The sequence below is a fragment of the Malus domestica genome, chromosome 03 (assembly GCF_042453785.1).
Source record: "Malus domestica chromosome 03, GDT2T_hap1".
Taxonomy (NCBI): domain Eukaryota; kingdom Viridiplantae; phylum Streptophyta; class Magnoliopsida; order Rosales; family Rosaceae; genus Malus; species Malus domestica.
This window is the reverse complement of record NC_091663.1, coordinates 3,873,472-3,889,012: the sequence shown is the minus strand read 5'-3', so window position 1 is coordinate 3,889,012 and position 15,541 is coordinate 3,873,472. Positions and strand designations below refer to the sequence as shown.

Here is a 15,541-nt window from a genome sequence, read left to right as displayed (position 1 = left end):
TTTCATGGTCAAGTATCTGATCATCCAAATTTGGTACCGTATAATCTTCAATTGCATCACTATCCTCTAATACGTCAAACAAATCCCTTGGTTGCGTTCGAACAACTATGTGGCAATTTTTTTCAATTGTGTCCTCGACGTAAAATGCTTGTAATGCTTGTGATGCTAATATGAAAGGATCCTCTTTAAATCCTAATCGATTGAAGTTCACCATAGTAAATCCATATTGATCAGTATTCATTCCTCATGGACTTTCACTATTAACCCATTCGCACTTAAATAACATCACAGCTCGACCCCTATCTCCTGGCTCAGCATGACCACAATATTTAACCTCGAACATATCTACAACTCTGCCAAAACAATTCACTTGCCCAATTGCACCAGGAACATTTGCAGGTACAAAGACACCACAATTTTTATTCTTATGCTTGTCATCCACATATTTTATATGAAATCTGAACCCATGAACAATGTGGCTTTTATATCTACTCACAACCCTGCTAGGATAATTAGCTAGCCAATGCAAGTCTTGAGATATCAACGTGTCATTAGGATGACATCTTGAATTCATATATATAATCAAAATGATGATAAAAGTTGACATGATAACTATAATCATGTTATAATTAAAATGTAAAAATATAAATAAATAATGTGATTGTTGTATCAACTCACATGTAGCTTGAACAATTCTGGAAATTCTTTCTTGTTTAGCTCCTGCATTTGTCGCATAGTTAACCTTTCTCGACGATGTTTCATTTTCAAGAATTCCTCATGTGGCCTGGGCATTTATGTCCAAATTTAGATAATTAATTTTTCAAAGTTAAGAAAACCAATAAAACATTAAGACATAAGATTAAATGTTCTTACCTTCTAAATGGGTGAACTTCATCACAATTCTTTAGAATGTATCTATGGCACTGATCAAGAACATTTAGATCGAGCTCCACATTTTCTCTTGAACCCATATAACATCCTTTGGAGTCAAAATTGATAACCCACCATACACTCCACGTCCAATACCATCTTCATTTTGGCCTTTACGGGTGCGACGAGACTCGACATCTCTAAGATACATGGAACGGGAAGGACAAACACTCATCCACCAAATATGTTTCAGCAATAGAACCTTCAGGACGACCCTTATTACGAACATAGCGCTTCAACGTTTGCAAATTGACACGCCCCAATCCCGATGTCATCGGGACATGGGATGGTTACGTGCTGGCCGACACCCGAAGGGTGACGAAAGTCATTTAATTTAAGTAAAAGCTCAGAAATAAGCTAAAACAGGCAAAAGGAACTAGTAACATAATACAAAAGTTCAACTGCTAATTAATAAAATTATGGTCATACACATAAGTTCAGAGCATACGTCTATTACAGAGTACAAACAGAATATAAGATAGAGATGTGCTATATTACAATAAGTGTCGAAGTAGAGGAAATATAACACTGAATCACTGGTAGGGAAATGCCTTGTAGCTTAAATCGTAATCCTCGTTCGTAGGTCTTGAAGGGGGCGCAAAACAAACGTGAGTGGACCAATTTGATATAAATATCATAAAACAATTATCAACATACTAACCCCCAGATTTATGAAAACATATATATAATGAAAAACATAGGTTTTCCGAAACCTAGCATGATGTGCAGTATCTCAAATTCATAACTTGTATAAGTAATAAACACTAGTGATTTGTCCGATAACCTCCAGGCCCCATGCCGGCTCGCCGTCCCTGTGCTAACTAGCTAGAGGAAATGAAACACCCCAACCCCTTTTTATATTTTAAAAATAGTTTTAGTCCTTAATTGGTGAGCCGTGGGGCCCACTTTGTTTTATTTTTGTGTTTTCCCGGTTTCTCCTCTCTCAGCTCTATCTTCTCCCTTTATCTTTCCTGTAGCTCTCTCTTTCAGCTCTCCCGTACCTCTCTCCCTCAACCTCTCGCATCACTCTCTCCCCCTGGACTTATTAGGACCTTAGCACCTTCAGGATAGGCTTGTAGCAAGCCCAAGACCCTCTGTCCTGCGAGATCGACGGCATGGAGCAAAGCTCTGGCTAGCTTTCTTCCTTTTTCAGTAGGGGTAAGTCTCGAATCCCTCATTCTCATACCTAGCTTAATGTTTGGTTGTGATTTAGAAACTTGAACCTCCTATTTTTTCGTAGGTTTTGCTTCGGAATCGTTGTAGGTGAGCACACCCGTTTTTCGGCAAACCCGTGGACTTTGGAGGCTTTTTCCGGTCACCTCCAACCGAGTCACGATTTTTGGAAGGTAGAAACCTCTTCCTCTCTCCTTGTTCTCCATGGTTGTACTTAGATCGAAGCTTGAAGCCATAGTTTTCAGGTGACCGGAGCTGTAGCAGCTCCAATCTTCTTCTTCCTTGGCAACAGGCCACCCGGCCTTTCCCTCCCCCTCGGGCCTTAGGCCCATGTTGTCCTAACCCAATACCTCAACCCATTTAGTTTTTTTTTTGTTAATTGTTTTTAAAACCCCCAAAGGCCCCGAGCCTTATTTAAAATGGCCTTGGGCTGGTTATTTCAAAGGGCTTAAAGCCTTGTTTTTTTTAGCGAGGCCTTAGGGCCGTTGTGCCCGTGTGTGTGTATGTTTAGGCGTGTGTGTGTGTGTGTTTATGCATGCACATGCATGCCGTGTGTGTGTGTGTATTTGTAGTGTGTGTGTTTGGGCTAAAGCCCAAACCCCAATTCTCACCCTAATACCCTTTTAACCCAAAAACCATAGGTTTATAAAACCCATTTAAAACCCTAAACCCATCCAATCCCAAATCCCTTATTTTATTTAATTCAAACCCAATCTTTTAGAAAATCCTTTTATTTAATTGTTACATTCTTATGCTTAGGTGAAGTTGCTAGTGGAGAAATTCTTAATCCTTATATGCACAATTCTTCTGCTAAGGAATATTTGTGAGTGGACCCCTTCTAAAATTACATAATTTTATAGTTCAATTGCATAAATGATTAGCATGCCTACGGATTTATGAAGTGATTTATGTGAAGCATGTTGATTTAATATATTGATTTTCGTCTCGTGTTTTTGGTGAGGAATTAATTGTTAGCCTATATTGAGCTATATTTTAATACATTGTATTTTCTATAAAAACCATGAACTGGTAGACTGTATGATAGATGACGATAGGATGCTAGAACATGTTTTTGAACCCCTATTTATAGTATAAACGATGATCGGTATTTATACTATGAAATGGTTATTTATGAGAGGCGTAACTATTTGTGCGTTACTAGTGGACACTATGCCGCCTGGGGCGAGGATCTGGTGTTGGCATTTAGGCCAGGAGAAATAATCCCTAGCTACGGGCTGAGGGACACGGAGCAGGCATTGGGCCGGGAGTTGGTAATCTCTGGCTACGAGCGCAGAGACCACGGAGCAGGCATTGAGCCGGGAGTTATATTTATTCAGTGATCTTTCTAGCAGCACACTGCGTTTACGAGACGATTTATGATATGTTTACTGTTTTGATTTCCGCGATGCGTTTTCGTGATGTGACTTTTGAGATATTTGGCATGCTAGGGTTTTTATCAAATCCATCACTTACTATGCTAGTAGTTTTCACTATTTAAACTTTGGGGGTTAGTATCTTGATAACTGTTTTATTATTATTATATATATGAACTTGGTCCACTCACCTTTGTTTTGCGCCCCCATTCAGGACTTAGAATCAAGGCACCTAATCCCGACGTGAAGGCACTTCCGCAGCAGCATCTTCGGATCCTCTCGATGTAGGACTCACTTCTTTATTCATTAAATTTTATCTAAATTCTTTTTAGTGATTAGGTTTAGTTGTATGCTCTGAACACGTTCCTAAATTGTTAGTTCATTGTATTTCAAATTTCTAACCCTTATTTATTTCTTATTCTTAGCCTTTGTATCAATTAATGGTTTTCGTCACCCTCGGATGTCGGCCATCACGTGTCTATCTTGGTATTCGGGAAATATCAGGGTCGGGGCGTGTCAGGAAACACACTCCAGGCCCTATGCTAACACCAAACCGTCGCTCGGGAAGGACCAAAATATATCGCTACGTCCCGTAGCGGAAATGACCACTAGGTAAGTACAAAACCATTGAATATATCTATATTGAAAAACAACTTCATAATATAAAGTCATCAATCATCTATACTACAAAGAGGTGTTCTAAACTTGTTTTAAATATCATATCGTCATCCATCGGATATTCTATAAGAACATGGGTTATAGGAAAAATAGTAATAATTCAATCTAGCCTCAGTAAGCATGTTATCTCACAAAACATTTCATAAAACATAATTATTAAATCATGATTTTCATGTATGCATTTCTATTATTAAAACATGCTTTTGAAGGGGTTCACTCACCATACACCGATGGTGCAAAGCTGTACCAAAAAGTGTAACGCAATCACCGTTAATAATTGCACCCATTCACATAAAGGAGTACCTTTAGTCAAACTCTACTCAAACGATTGAATTTGGGAAAACGGACTTCAAAAACAGGTCCAGGACATCGAAATTAGCCTAGGATAGGGCCTGGACGAAACTCCGAAAAGTCAACTAAAAACGTCAACATTGACCATTGATCGGTCAAAGTCAAAAGTCAACTTTGACCGTTGACTGAGTCAACGCTGACCATTGATCGAGTCAACAGTCAGAGTCAACTGGTCAAAGGGTCAAAGTCAGACTGGGCTTTGGATTGGGTTGGGCCGAATGGGCCCTAAGGGTTTTGGGTTTAAATTAAAGGTTAATGGGTTTGGGAAAGGGCTGAAAGCCCAATAAAAATGGCCTAAGGCCCTTATTTCTAAAACAGAAATTGATTAAAACCTAAAAAAGTTTTGGATTGGGTCAATGGACCTCAAGCTCTGAATGGCACGGCCCGAAGGCCTTTTGGATCTTAACAAATAACTAACAAAAATATAAATAACAGAATATTAAAATATAGGATATGGACCGAACGGGCTTGAAGCCCAAGTTCTAGAATGGCCCAAAAAGGGCTTAGGTTCACCACGGGCCTAAGGCCCGCTTGTCCTAAAAATGGCCTGAAGGCCTGGCGTTGACGGAGAAGAACGCTGGAGCTTCTACAGCTCCGGTCGACCATAAGCTACAACCCTAGACCCCGATCTAGGTACCAAAACGAAGTACAAGATTAGGGGAGTGTTTTTATACCTTCCTTTCGCCTTGGAACAGTCGAAGATGGCCGAAACTTCCCTCGACACCCACGGTTCGCCGGAGATGGGTGTGCCTACACCGCGTTGATTTCGTCATAAAACCTTAACAAAAACGAAATAAAACCCACTTAAAACTCATTCTCACAATATTCTAGGATGAAATAGAGGGAAATCAAAGCTTACCTAACTGGAGAATAGAAAAATCTCGCCGGAGTTCCTTTCCGGGTTTCTGTCCTCCCAACACAGGAAAGAGAGAGAGAGAAGGATGAGAAATTGATGACGATGATGGCTTCCTTGAAATTGTTGTGTCGCTGTGGGTGTGTGCGCGTCTAAGATTTCAGTGAAGAGAGGGAGAGAAATGAGAGATCCGAGAGGGAGAGAAGGGATAGACAGAAGAAAGAAGAAGATGGGGGTCACGGGGGAGGGGACAGAGAGAGAATTGAGAGGGTGATTGGGGTGCTGCCACGTGGCAGCTTGAGAAAGAAAAAGAATCCAACTTTTAGATCTTGATAGGATAGTCAAAATAGCACCAAAATGATAGATTTATAAAATTTAGGGGATAATTACATAAATATATTTTATAAATGGGGGTGGGTGTTACAATCTACCCCCTTTATAAAAATTTCATCCCCAAAATTACAACCTTAAGTAAATAAAAATGGATACTGACTCCTCATCAGGTCTTCCATTTCCCACGTCGCTTCCTTAACAACGTGGTTCCTCCACAACACCTTCACCAACGAGATAACCTTGTTCCTCAACACTTTATCCTGTCGATCAAGAATAGTCACTGGTTCTTTGACATAGCTAACATCCTGACTTACTTCTAGCGGCTCTAGCTGAATGATATGAGAGGAATCTGATACATATTTCTGAAGCATGGAAACATGGAAAACGTTATGAATAAGAGATAACTATGGTGGCAACTCCAATCTATAGGCAACTGCACCAATTCTGTCTGTAATCTGATAAGGACTAACGTATTGAGGACTCAACTTTCCTTGCTTACCAAAACGAACAACACCCTTTCAGGGAGACAACTTCAAGAATACATAATCACCAATTGTATACTCACGATCCCTGGAATGTTTGTCCGCGATGCTTTTTTGTCGGTCTTGTGCTGCCTTGAGGTTTCTCTTAATCAGCTGGATGTTCGCATTGGTAGTGTCCACAATCTCTGGTCTCAACAATACTCGCTCGCCGGCCTCTGCCCAACACAACGGCGTCCGACACACTCTCCCATATAGTGCTTCATATGGTGCCATACCAATACTCGAATTATAGCTATTATTGTACGCAAAATCAACCAACGACAAATAGCTATCCCAACTACCCTTCCACTGAAGAACATACACTCTCAACATGTCCTGTAATGTCTGAATTGTCCTCTCAGACTGACCATCAGTATGTGGTGATAGGCAGTATTGAATAGCAATTGAGTACCCATGGCAGTATTAAAAGTTTTCCAAAACTTGGAAGTAAATCTGGGATCTCTATCTGAAACAATAGAGACAGGTACACCATGAAGTCTAACAATATTATCGATGAACAACTTCAAGAATTTCTCCAGTGGATAGGTCTGTCGAACAGGCAAGAAGTGAACGGTCTCAGTAAGTTGATGGATAATTACCCAAATGTTGTCCAATCTCAATTGTGTCCTCGGCAGACCATATACAAAATCCATGATGATGTCTTCCTATTTCCACGCTGGTATCGGAAGATTCTGCATCAATCCTCCAGGTCTTTGCCTCTCAGCCTTCACCTGTTGACAAATGATGCATCTACTCACATAATCCACCATATCCCGCTTTATTCCTAACTAGTAATAAAACGGATGGATAATGCGATATAATTTAGTGCTTCCCGGATGCATGGCATATGCTGACATGTGTGCTTTGTCCCGAATTTCCCTTGTTACTGCTTCGTTATCATGAGGCACATACAATCTATTTTCCCATATCAAGGATCCATCCTTGCGAATAATAAAATGTTCCTCTTCTCATTTTTCCACCGAAATCTTTATGTTGGCACATTCCTAATCAAGCTCCTAGGCTTCTAGAACCATATCCACTAAAACAGGTCTAACCTGGAAATGTGCCAACCAAGCTCCCTGTTCACCTAGTCTCACCGGCACACCTGTTTCTCGAAGAGAAAATAGTAGCGGAATATGAATAGCTTGAAGGGATGCAAGCTGTCCGTGATATTTCCGACTAAGTGCATCCGCCACTACATTGGCATGTCCAGGATGATATTTAATCGTGCAGTTATAATTAGTGATAAGTTCCATCCATCTTCTCTACCTCAAGTTCAAGTCTCTATGCGTAAAGATATACTTGAGGCTCTTATGATCAGTAAAGATGCGACACTTCTCACCGTACAAATAATGTTTCCAAATCTTCAGAGTGAACACCACTACGCCAAGTTCCAAATCATGAGTGGGATAACTTCTCTCTTGAATCTTGAGTTGTCTGGAAGCATAAGCAATGACTTTATCATGTTGCATCAATACACAACCCAAACCTGACAGAGATGCATCCGTGTAGATCTCAAACTCATCGTTATCGTCCGAAAGAGTAAGAACGGGCTTGAGTGAGACATCACTTCAGCTCCTGAAAACTCTGCTTACAATCTTCATCCCACTTAAACTCAACTTCCTTCTGAGTCAACTTATTCAAAGGTAAGGCAATGGTTGAGAAACCTTTAACAAATCTTCGGTAATAGCCACCAGACCTAGAAAACTCCTCACTTCTGTAACATTCCTCGGTTGTTCCCACGTAGTTATTGCCGACACCTTTTGAGGATCCACACTAATCCCCTCAGCAGATACTACATGACCGAGAAAGCTGATTTGGTTTAGCCAGAACTGACACTTGCTAAACTTAGCATACAGCTGCTGACTTCTCAACTTTTCCAGCACCAATCTTAAATGCTTCCTGTGCTCGTTAATGCTCTTGGAAAATATCAGAATATCATCGATGAACACAATTACAAACCGATCCAGATACGGTCTGAAAACTCTGTTCATCAAATTCAAAGTGTCCGTACCTAGTGCGGAATGCAGTCTTCGGTACGTCTTCCTCCCGAATTAGCAGTTGATGATAACCTGAGTGAAGATCGATCTTAGAGAACACCTGAGCACCATTCAGCTGGTCAAACATGTTATCGATTCGAGGCAGAGGATAACGATTCTTCACCGTCACCCAGTTTAGTTGCCGGTAGTCGATGCAAACTCTCATCGATCCATCTTTCTTTTTAACAAATAAAACAGGAGCACCCCAGAGAGACATGCTAGGTTGGATGTAACCTTTATTCACTAATTCCTAAAGTTGAATCTTTAATTCCCTCAATTCCGCTGGTGCCATTCGATAGGGTGGTAAAGAGATAGGGTGGTAAAGAGATAGGGTCTGTACCTGGAAGTAAATCGATGGTAAATTCAATTTCTCTCACATGAGGTAACCTTGGTAAATCCTCCGAAAAAACATCGGTGAATTGTTTCACCACTGGCACATCCTTAGGTCTCAACAAAGGTTTATCCCTCGTCACTACATGGGCTAAGAATCCCACACATCTCATACTCAAGAATTTAGTTGCCTGAATAGTGGAAATAATGCTACTAAAAAGGATTCATCTCTCACCCTGAAATGTGATCAACGGTCGTCCAGGCCGATTGAACGTCACAGATTTCTCCCAACATGCGACATAAGCACGGTGCCTGGATAGCCAATCTATCCCTAAAATAACATCAAACTTCACCAAATTAAAAGGGACCAGATTAGCCTCTAACATTTCCCCTTCCATTATTACCAGGCAACTTTTATACTCCCACTGAGCACAAAATAGATCTCCTTGCGACATTTGCACAAGCATATCATATCCAAGAAGTGTAGGTGGTGCATTTAAATTCGGTGCAAATGATGAAGACACAAATGAAAAAGTAGCACCCGGATCAGTTATAACCCTTGCCCAATTACCACAAATAAGCAACATATCAGTAATAACTTGAGGATCGTGATCAGCCTCTTGTTGTGTCATGGCGTTGATACGTCCATGAAACTGACGTTCTGCACCACCGTTACGGCCACCACGAGCCCTGAAACCTTGATTGTTACGGCCTGCTCGATTCCCTTGTGAGCAACTACTAGAAGCTGCACCAAACTATTACGGCTGTCTCTGAGTGGGAACTTGAGTATTCTGACTTCCACTCCCACTCCCACCATAGTTCTGAGTATAATTGCCACCATAACTAGAACTTGGATTACCCCCTCCACCATAACTCGGCACAGATGCATAACTCTCAGCAGGCTGTCTTGAAGGGCAAAATCTGGCAATATGCCATATGCCTCCACACATGTGACATGTAATCTGCGATCTGAAGTGACTGAAAGATCGCCTCTCAGATTCATTGCCTGAACCCTCGCTAGAAGAACCTAAACCCTGACCTTGACGTTTGAAAGAATGAGAGTGTCCAGGGCCAACAAAATTAGAGGAGCTACCAGATTCCTTAACACTCCGAGATCGAAAACCAAGACCTCTCTGGTTCTGGTTCCGAGGTTGTTCATGATATATGAGTGGTTCTTGAAACTGTGCCTGCTCCTGTTTATGAGTCTCCTACCTAGATTGCTCAATTCTCAAACAGGTCTCGATCATTTCCTTGTAACTTCTATGTCTTACGGCTGCCACTCGTTCACGATAGTCTGGATTCAAGCAAATTAGTAACTGAACCATCATCTCGCTCGGGTTTTCATAAGTCCCTGCATGATGTCTCGACAGGTGTCAAAAAGTATTATCCATCTCAGTGATACTTAGATTGCCTTGACAAAACTCTAGAAATTGCTGTCTCATCCTCAGCTGATAACTAGGACTCAGAATATGTGCACTGAAAGCTTTCCGGAATGTCGCCCAAGTTATCAAAGTACCTGGTAGACAAACATGCTTCACTGATTTCCACTAAACCTTAGCACCTCCCTTAAGAAAATAACCTGCAGTCTTCGCCCACTCACCTGGTGGCCATCTCATACCCTTCAGAGTGTCTTCCACCTGCTCCAACCATTCCTCGGCCTCCGGACATGCTCCCACTACTCGAAGATCCGGAATACCATGACTGGTAGCAATCTCAATATAGGTGCAATTTGATCTATTAGTAAAGGAATTTCGTAAAACATTAGCCAATTGTTCGATTCCTCCCCTATACCAGAACGAGCTTGACAAGGTACATTCCCACCAACGAGATCCATAATTCTGATAAGAAACAAGAAAGATTTAGAACAACTGGAAATTAAGGATATAATGAGAATTATAATTACTAAATGGTGGAAAGGAATCTTAAGTATGCTCTGAATGAATCACGCTCTAATACCAATCTGACACGCCCCGATCCCGATATCCTCAGGACATTAGGATGGTTATGTGTTGGCCGACACCCGAAGGGTGACAAAAGCCATTTAATTTAAATAAAAGCTCAGAAATAAGCTAAAACAGGCAAAAGGAACCAGTAACATAATACAAAAGTTCAACTGCTAATTAATAAAATTATGGTCATACACATAAGTTCAGAGCATACGTCTATTACAGAGTACAAACAAAATATAAGATATAGATGTGCTATATTACAATAAGTGTCGAAGCAGAGGAAATATAGCACTGAATCATTGGTAGGGAAATGCCTCATAGCTTAAATCGTAATCCTCGTTCGTAGGTCCTGAAGGGGGCGCAAAACAAACGTGAGTGGACTAATTTGATATAAATATAATAAAATAGTTATCAACATACTAAACCCCTGGTTTATGAAAACACATATATAATGAAAAACATAGGCTTTCCGAAACCTAGCATGATGTGCAGTATCTCAAATTCATAACTTGTATAAGTAATAAACACTAGTGATTTGTCCGATAACCTGCAGGCCCTATGCCAACACCAAACCGTCGCCCGGGATGGACCAGAATATATCCCTACGACTCGTAGCGGAAATGATCACTAGGTAAGTACAAAACCATTGAATATATCTATATTGAAAAACAACTTCATAGTATAAAGTCATCCATCATCTATACTACAAAGAGGTGTTCTAAACATGTTCTAAATACATATCGTCATCCATCGGATATTCTATAAGAACATGAGTTATAGGAAAAATAGTAATGATTCAATCTAGCCTCAGTAAGCATGTTATCTCACAAAATATTTCATAAAACATAATTATTAAATCATGTTTTTCATGTATGCATTTATATTATTAAAACATGTTTTTGAAAGGGTCCACTCACTGTAAACCGATGGTGCAAAGTTGTACCAAAATGTATAATGGAATCACCTTGTCATGTCCCGATCCCAACATACGTTGAGAATCGACACGTGACAAGGAAAATAACGTCCGTTGAATACGGTATAAGTTACGGAATGAAATACTTTAACTGATAATCCAAAATAATGCGAAGGTGGCCAAGTTCTCCACAAAATATTTACAAATATCTACATCCCAAAAATAAGCATAATCTTTGCTTTACTAAGAACAAGTATGAGGTGCTAAAAAGAAAGTCCCAAAAGATAAAGTACAAGAGAGAAACAAGGGTAACCTAACGTTCCAAGTCTCTGATAACTGCACTGCTACCCCCACTTACAAACTTCTCGAAAGTCTACTCAAACCTGTCACATGTACAATTAGTGCCTAAACCATCAAAATGGTTCACCAGGCAAACAACAACCTGGATAAGTTGCGAAGCTTAGGAGAGTGACAATAATATCAAATATGTGAGAACAATGCTAATGCCAACCATCAAACACAGTTTACATATCTTGAATATAATTCATTCATAAGAAATCAATACCAACTTGTGTAAACCCCGAAGGAGTCACCCAGACATCCAACGGTTCGTTTGAAACCAATCACAACATCTCACAACCATCTTTTCATACAACACAATGTAAAGTAGAGTTAGAGTGATACAGTTTGGCTAAAGCCTACACCTTTGAAGTCATCATAATTCAAATTCAATAAATCCCAAGGTGAGTACGATCTTGGCCCACCACTTAATGGAATTACGAAATAAGAGGGATTTCGGACCATCTCTCAATGGAATCCGAGTGGATACGATTCCGGACCCTCAATCAACGGAATCGCTAAATACAACACATAACAATAACTAAATGAAACCCAATTTAGATACGATTCCGGAACATCACTAAACGGAATAGCGGAATATAAGGGATTCCGGACCATCTCTCAACGGAATCCAAGTGGATACGATTATGAACCCTCACTCAACAGAATCGCGGAAGGCCAACAACCATATATACACGGCTCAAAGAAATGAGACAAGCACAAATTACTTAATTTACAAAAGCTCAACCAAGGGAAATAAGGCACAAATACTAAATTTAAAACCAATCGCCGAAGAGGAAGGTGAAACAATATCGAAGCAACAAATCCCCATCATAATGGTTAACGGTCATTACTAGTCCTCACGTTAATCTCAATATGCCAATAATACAAATCAAACCACATTTCCAATATACATGCCACACCCTATTTTATAAACATAAATTGATGTCGAAGTATTGGAATAGCAATTCAATAGGACATATTCATAAAACCAATTCATATCCACACAGGATCATAATTATGACAATCTGGTAATTACCAATATCACATATATTAAAGTCACTCACCTGGAGTCCTTGCTAATGTACCCTAGCATGATAGTCAAGGCATCACGTTCTTGTCACAACCTAACAAAGCACAAGTCCACATTTAGATTTCCTTCGATAATTCACATACTCAAAAATTCTCATGTGTCTCCCACAACAACATTTAATGAGGAATCGAACCGTCGTTCTAATTAGGGTCCATGATCTTACATCATTTGCTTCGTAAAATCCAATCACTAGATTTTCACTTATAAGTCCCTAAGGTCCTTAAACAAGATCTACAATAGCATATCCAAATCTTGTCTCAATTCAATGATAAGATTGTCAATTGTTAGAATAATCAAGTGGCAGACCTTATCGATAAAAAATACACTTAACAACATTTACATAATTCGAATGTCACATATCGGAAAATTCGACTTTTTCAAAAAATTCTCAAATTTTACACGAATGAAGATTTCAACAAGTAGAGTACACTTTATACCTGTGGCCGAGTCCAATTTGGCCAGAAAGGCCCTCAAATTGGCTCGCACCCAACAAAACCCTAAGGTGGGTGTTCTTCAATTCGGCTTCCTTGGTGTTCCAACGCCCCAACCACCACTTGGGTCCAAGGGAAGTGGATTAAGGGTGATGGTGAATGGTGATACTCTCCGAAATAGGGAGGAAGAAAGTGGCCTTCCTTTTTCTTTTCCAAATGGGTCCTTTCATACCCTTTAAAAAAAATCTGATAGGTTCCTACTTTACTTTTTTTTTACTTTACTAACTTAACCTTTAACCTATGCTTCCCACAATCTATAGTTCACAACTTCAAATGTTCATAACTATACCGTTATAATTCGGACTCGCAAATGGCTTTCGCCTATGCGTTCGTGGGTTCAAGATTTCTTTAAAAACACTAGTTGTAACTTCGAAATGTTAACGAAAGATAAAGATTAATTATGAAACTTTCAACTCGATAACTAATCGATTACTAAACTTATAATTAGTGGAATTAAAATTAACTAATAAAGATAACGTAATTGCGAATACGAATTTAAATTACGAAATACGTAATAAATGGTGAAATTCTAGGGATGGAATTTCACAGTTAATAATTGCACCTATTCACAGAAAGGAGTACCTTTAGTCAAACTCTATTCAAACGATTGAATTTGGAAAAACGAACTTCAAAAACGGGTCTAGGACGTCGAAATTAGCGTAGGTGAGGTCCTGGATGAAACCCCGAAAAGTCAACTAAAAAAAGTCAACATTGACCATTAACCGATCAAAGTCAAAGTCAACTCTGACCATTGGCCGAGTCAACTGGTCAAAGGGTCAAATTCAGACTGGGCTTTGGATTGGGTTGGGCCAAATGGGCCCTAAGGGTTTTGGGTTTCAATTAAAGGTTAATGGGTTTGGGAAAGGGCTGAAAGCCCAATAAAAATGGCCTAAGGCCTTTATTTCTAAAACATAAATTGATTAAAACCTAAAAAAGTTTTGGATTGGGTCAATGGACCTCAAGCTTTGAATGGCACGGCCCGAAGGCCTTTTGGGTCTTAACAAATAACTAACAAAAATATAAATAACAGAATATTAAAATATAGGATATGGACCGAACGGGCTTGAAGCCCAAGTTCTAGAATGGCCTAAAAAGGGCTTAGGTTCACCACGGGGCTAAGGCCCACTTGTCCTAAAAATGGCCTGAAGGCCTGGCGTTGACGGAGAAGAACGCTGGATCTTCTACAGCTCCGGCCGACCATAAGTTACAACCCTAGACCCCGATCTAGGTACCAAAATGAAGTACAAGATGAGGGGAGTGTTTTTATACCTTCATTTCACCTTGGAACGGTCGGAGATGGCCGGAACTTCCCTCGACACCCACGGTTTGCCGGAGATGGGTGTGCCTACACCCGGGATGATTTCGTCCTAAAACCTTAACAAAAACGAAATAAAACCCACTTAAAACTCATTCTCACAAGATTCTAGGATGAAATAGAGGGAAATCAAAGCTTACCAAACCGGAGAATAGAAAAATCTCGCTGGAGTTCATTTTCGGGTTTGTCCTTACAGCACGGGAAAGAGAGAGAGAAGGATGAGAAATTGACGACGATGATGGCTTCCTCGAAATTGTTATGTCGCTGTGGGTGTGTGCACATTTGAGATTTCAGTGAAGAAATGGAGAGAAATGAGAGATCCGAGAGGGAGAGAAGGGATAGACAGATGGAAGAAGAAGATGGGGGTCACAAGGGGGGGACAAAGAGAGAAATGAGTGGATGATTGGGGTGCTGCCACGTGGCAGCTGGTAGTAATTATAACGTACCACAAAGTAGCACACAATAATCCTATTAATTTTCCTTATTCACACTAAGATTTGTCAATTGTAGCATATGAAAATAAGGGTCTTTCCCGCAGAAGATTGTTTTATCCAAATACTTAAAATGTCACAAAAACGGATGGCTGTCTCCACTGATCAGCCACCAAACAATAATTATTAGACTAACTTATACTTATCCAAATGCAACGAAATTTTATACACATAAACTAGACACACCAAGCTATGCTCACACAAATTTTTGGGATTTTTGGAGTTGATTTGCTATTTAAATTAAATCGTACAAAAACAGTACAGAAACCAATCTTAAATAATACCAATAGATTTTAATTCACAAATTAAGAAAATGAGTTAGGGGACATGCTTTCCACCACCAAATAATCATGCAAACATGTTATGTTT

General features: G+C 39.9%; 1 protein-coding gene across 1 annotated transcript; it reads right to left on the bottom strand.

The window, feature by feature from the left end:
• Positions 1 to 8,805: 8,805 nt before the first annotated feature.
• Positions 8,806 to 9,213, bottom strand: LOC139194349 (uncharacterized). The gene has a single exon (XM_070818660.1). It carries the CDS (start codon positions 9,211 to 9,213, stop codon positions 8,806 to 8,808), a length of 408 nt encoding a protein of 135 aa, XP_070674761.1.
• Between the last annotated feature and the right edge of the window lie 6,328 nt (positions 9,214 to 15,541).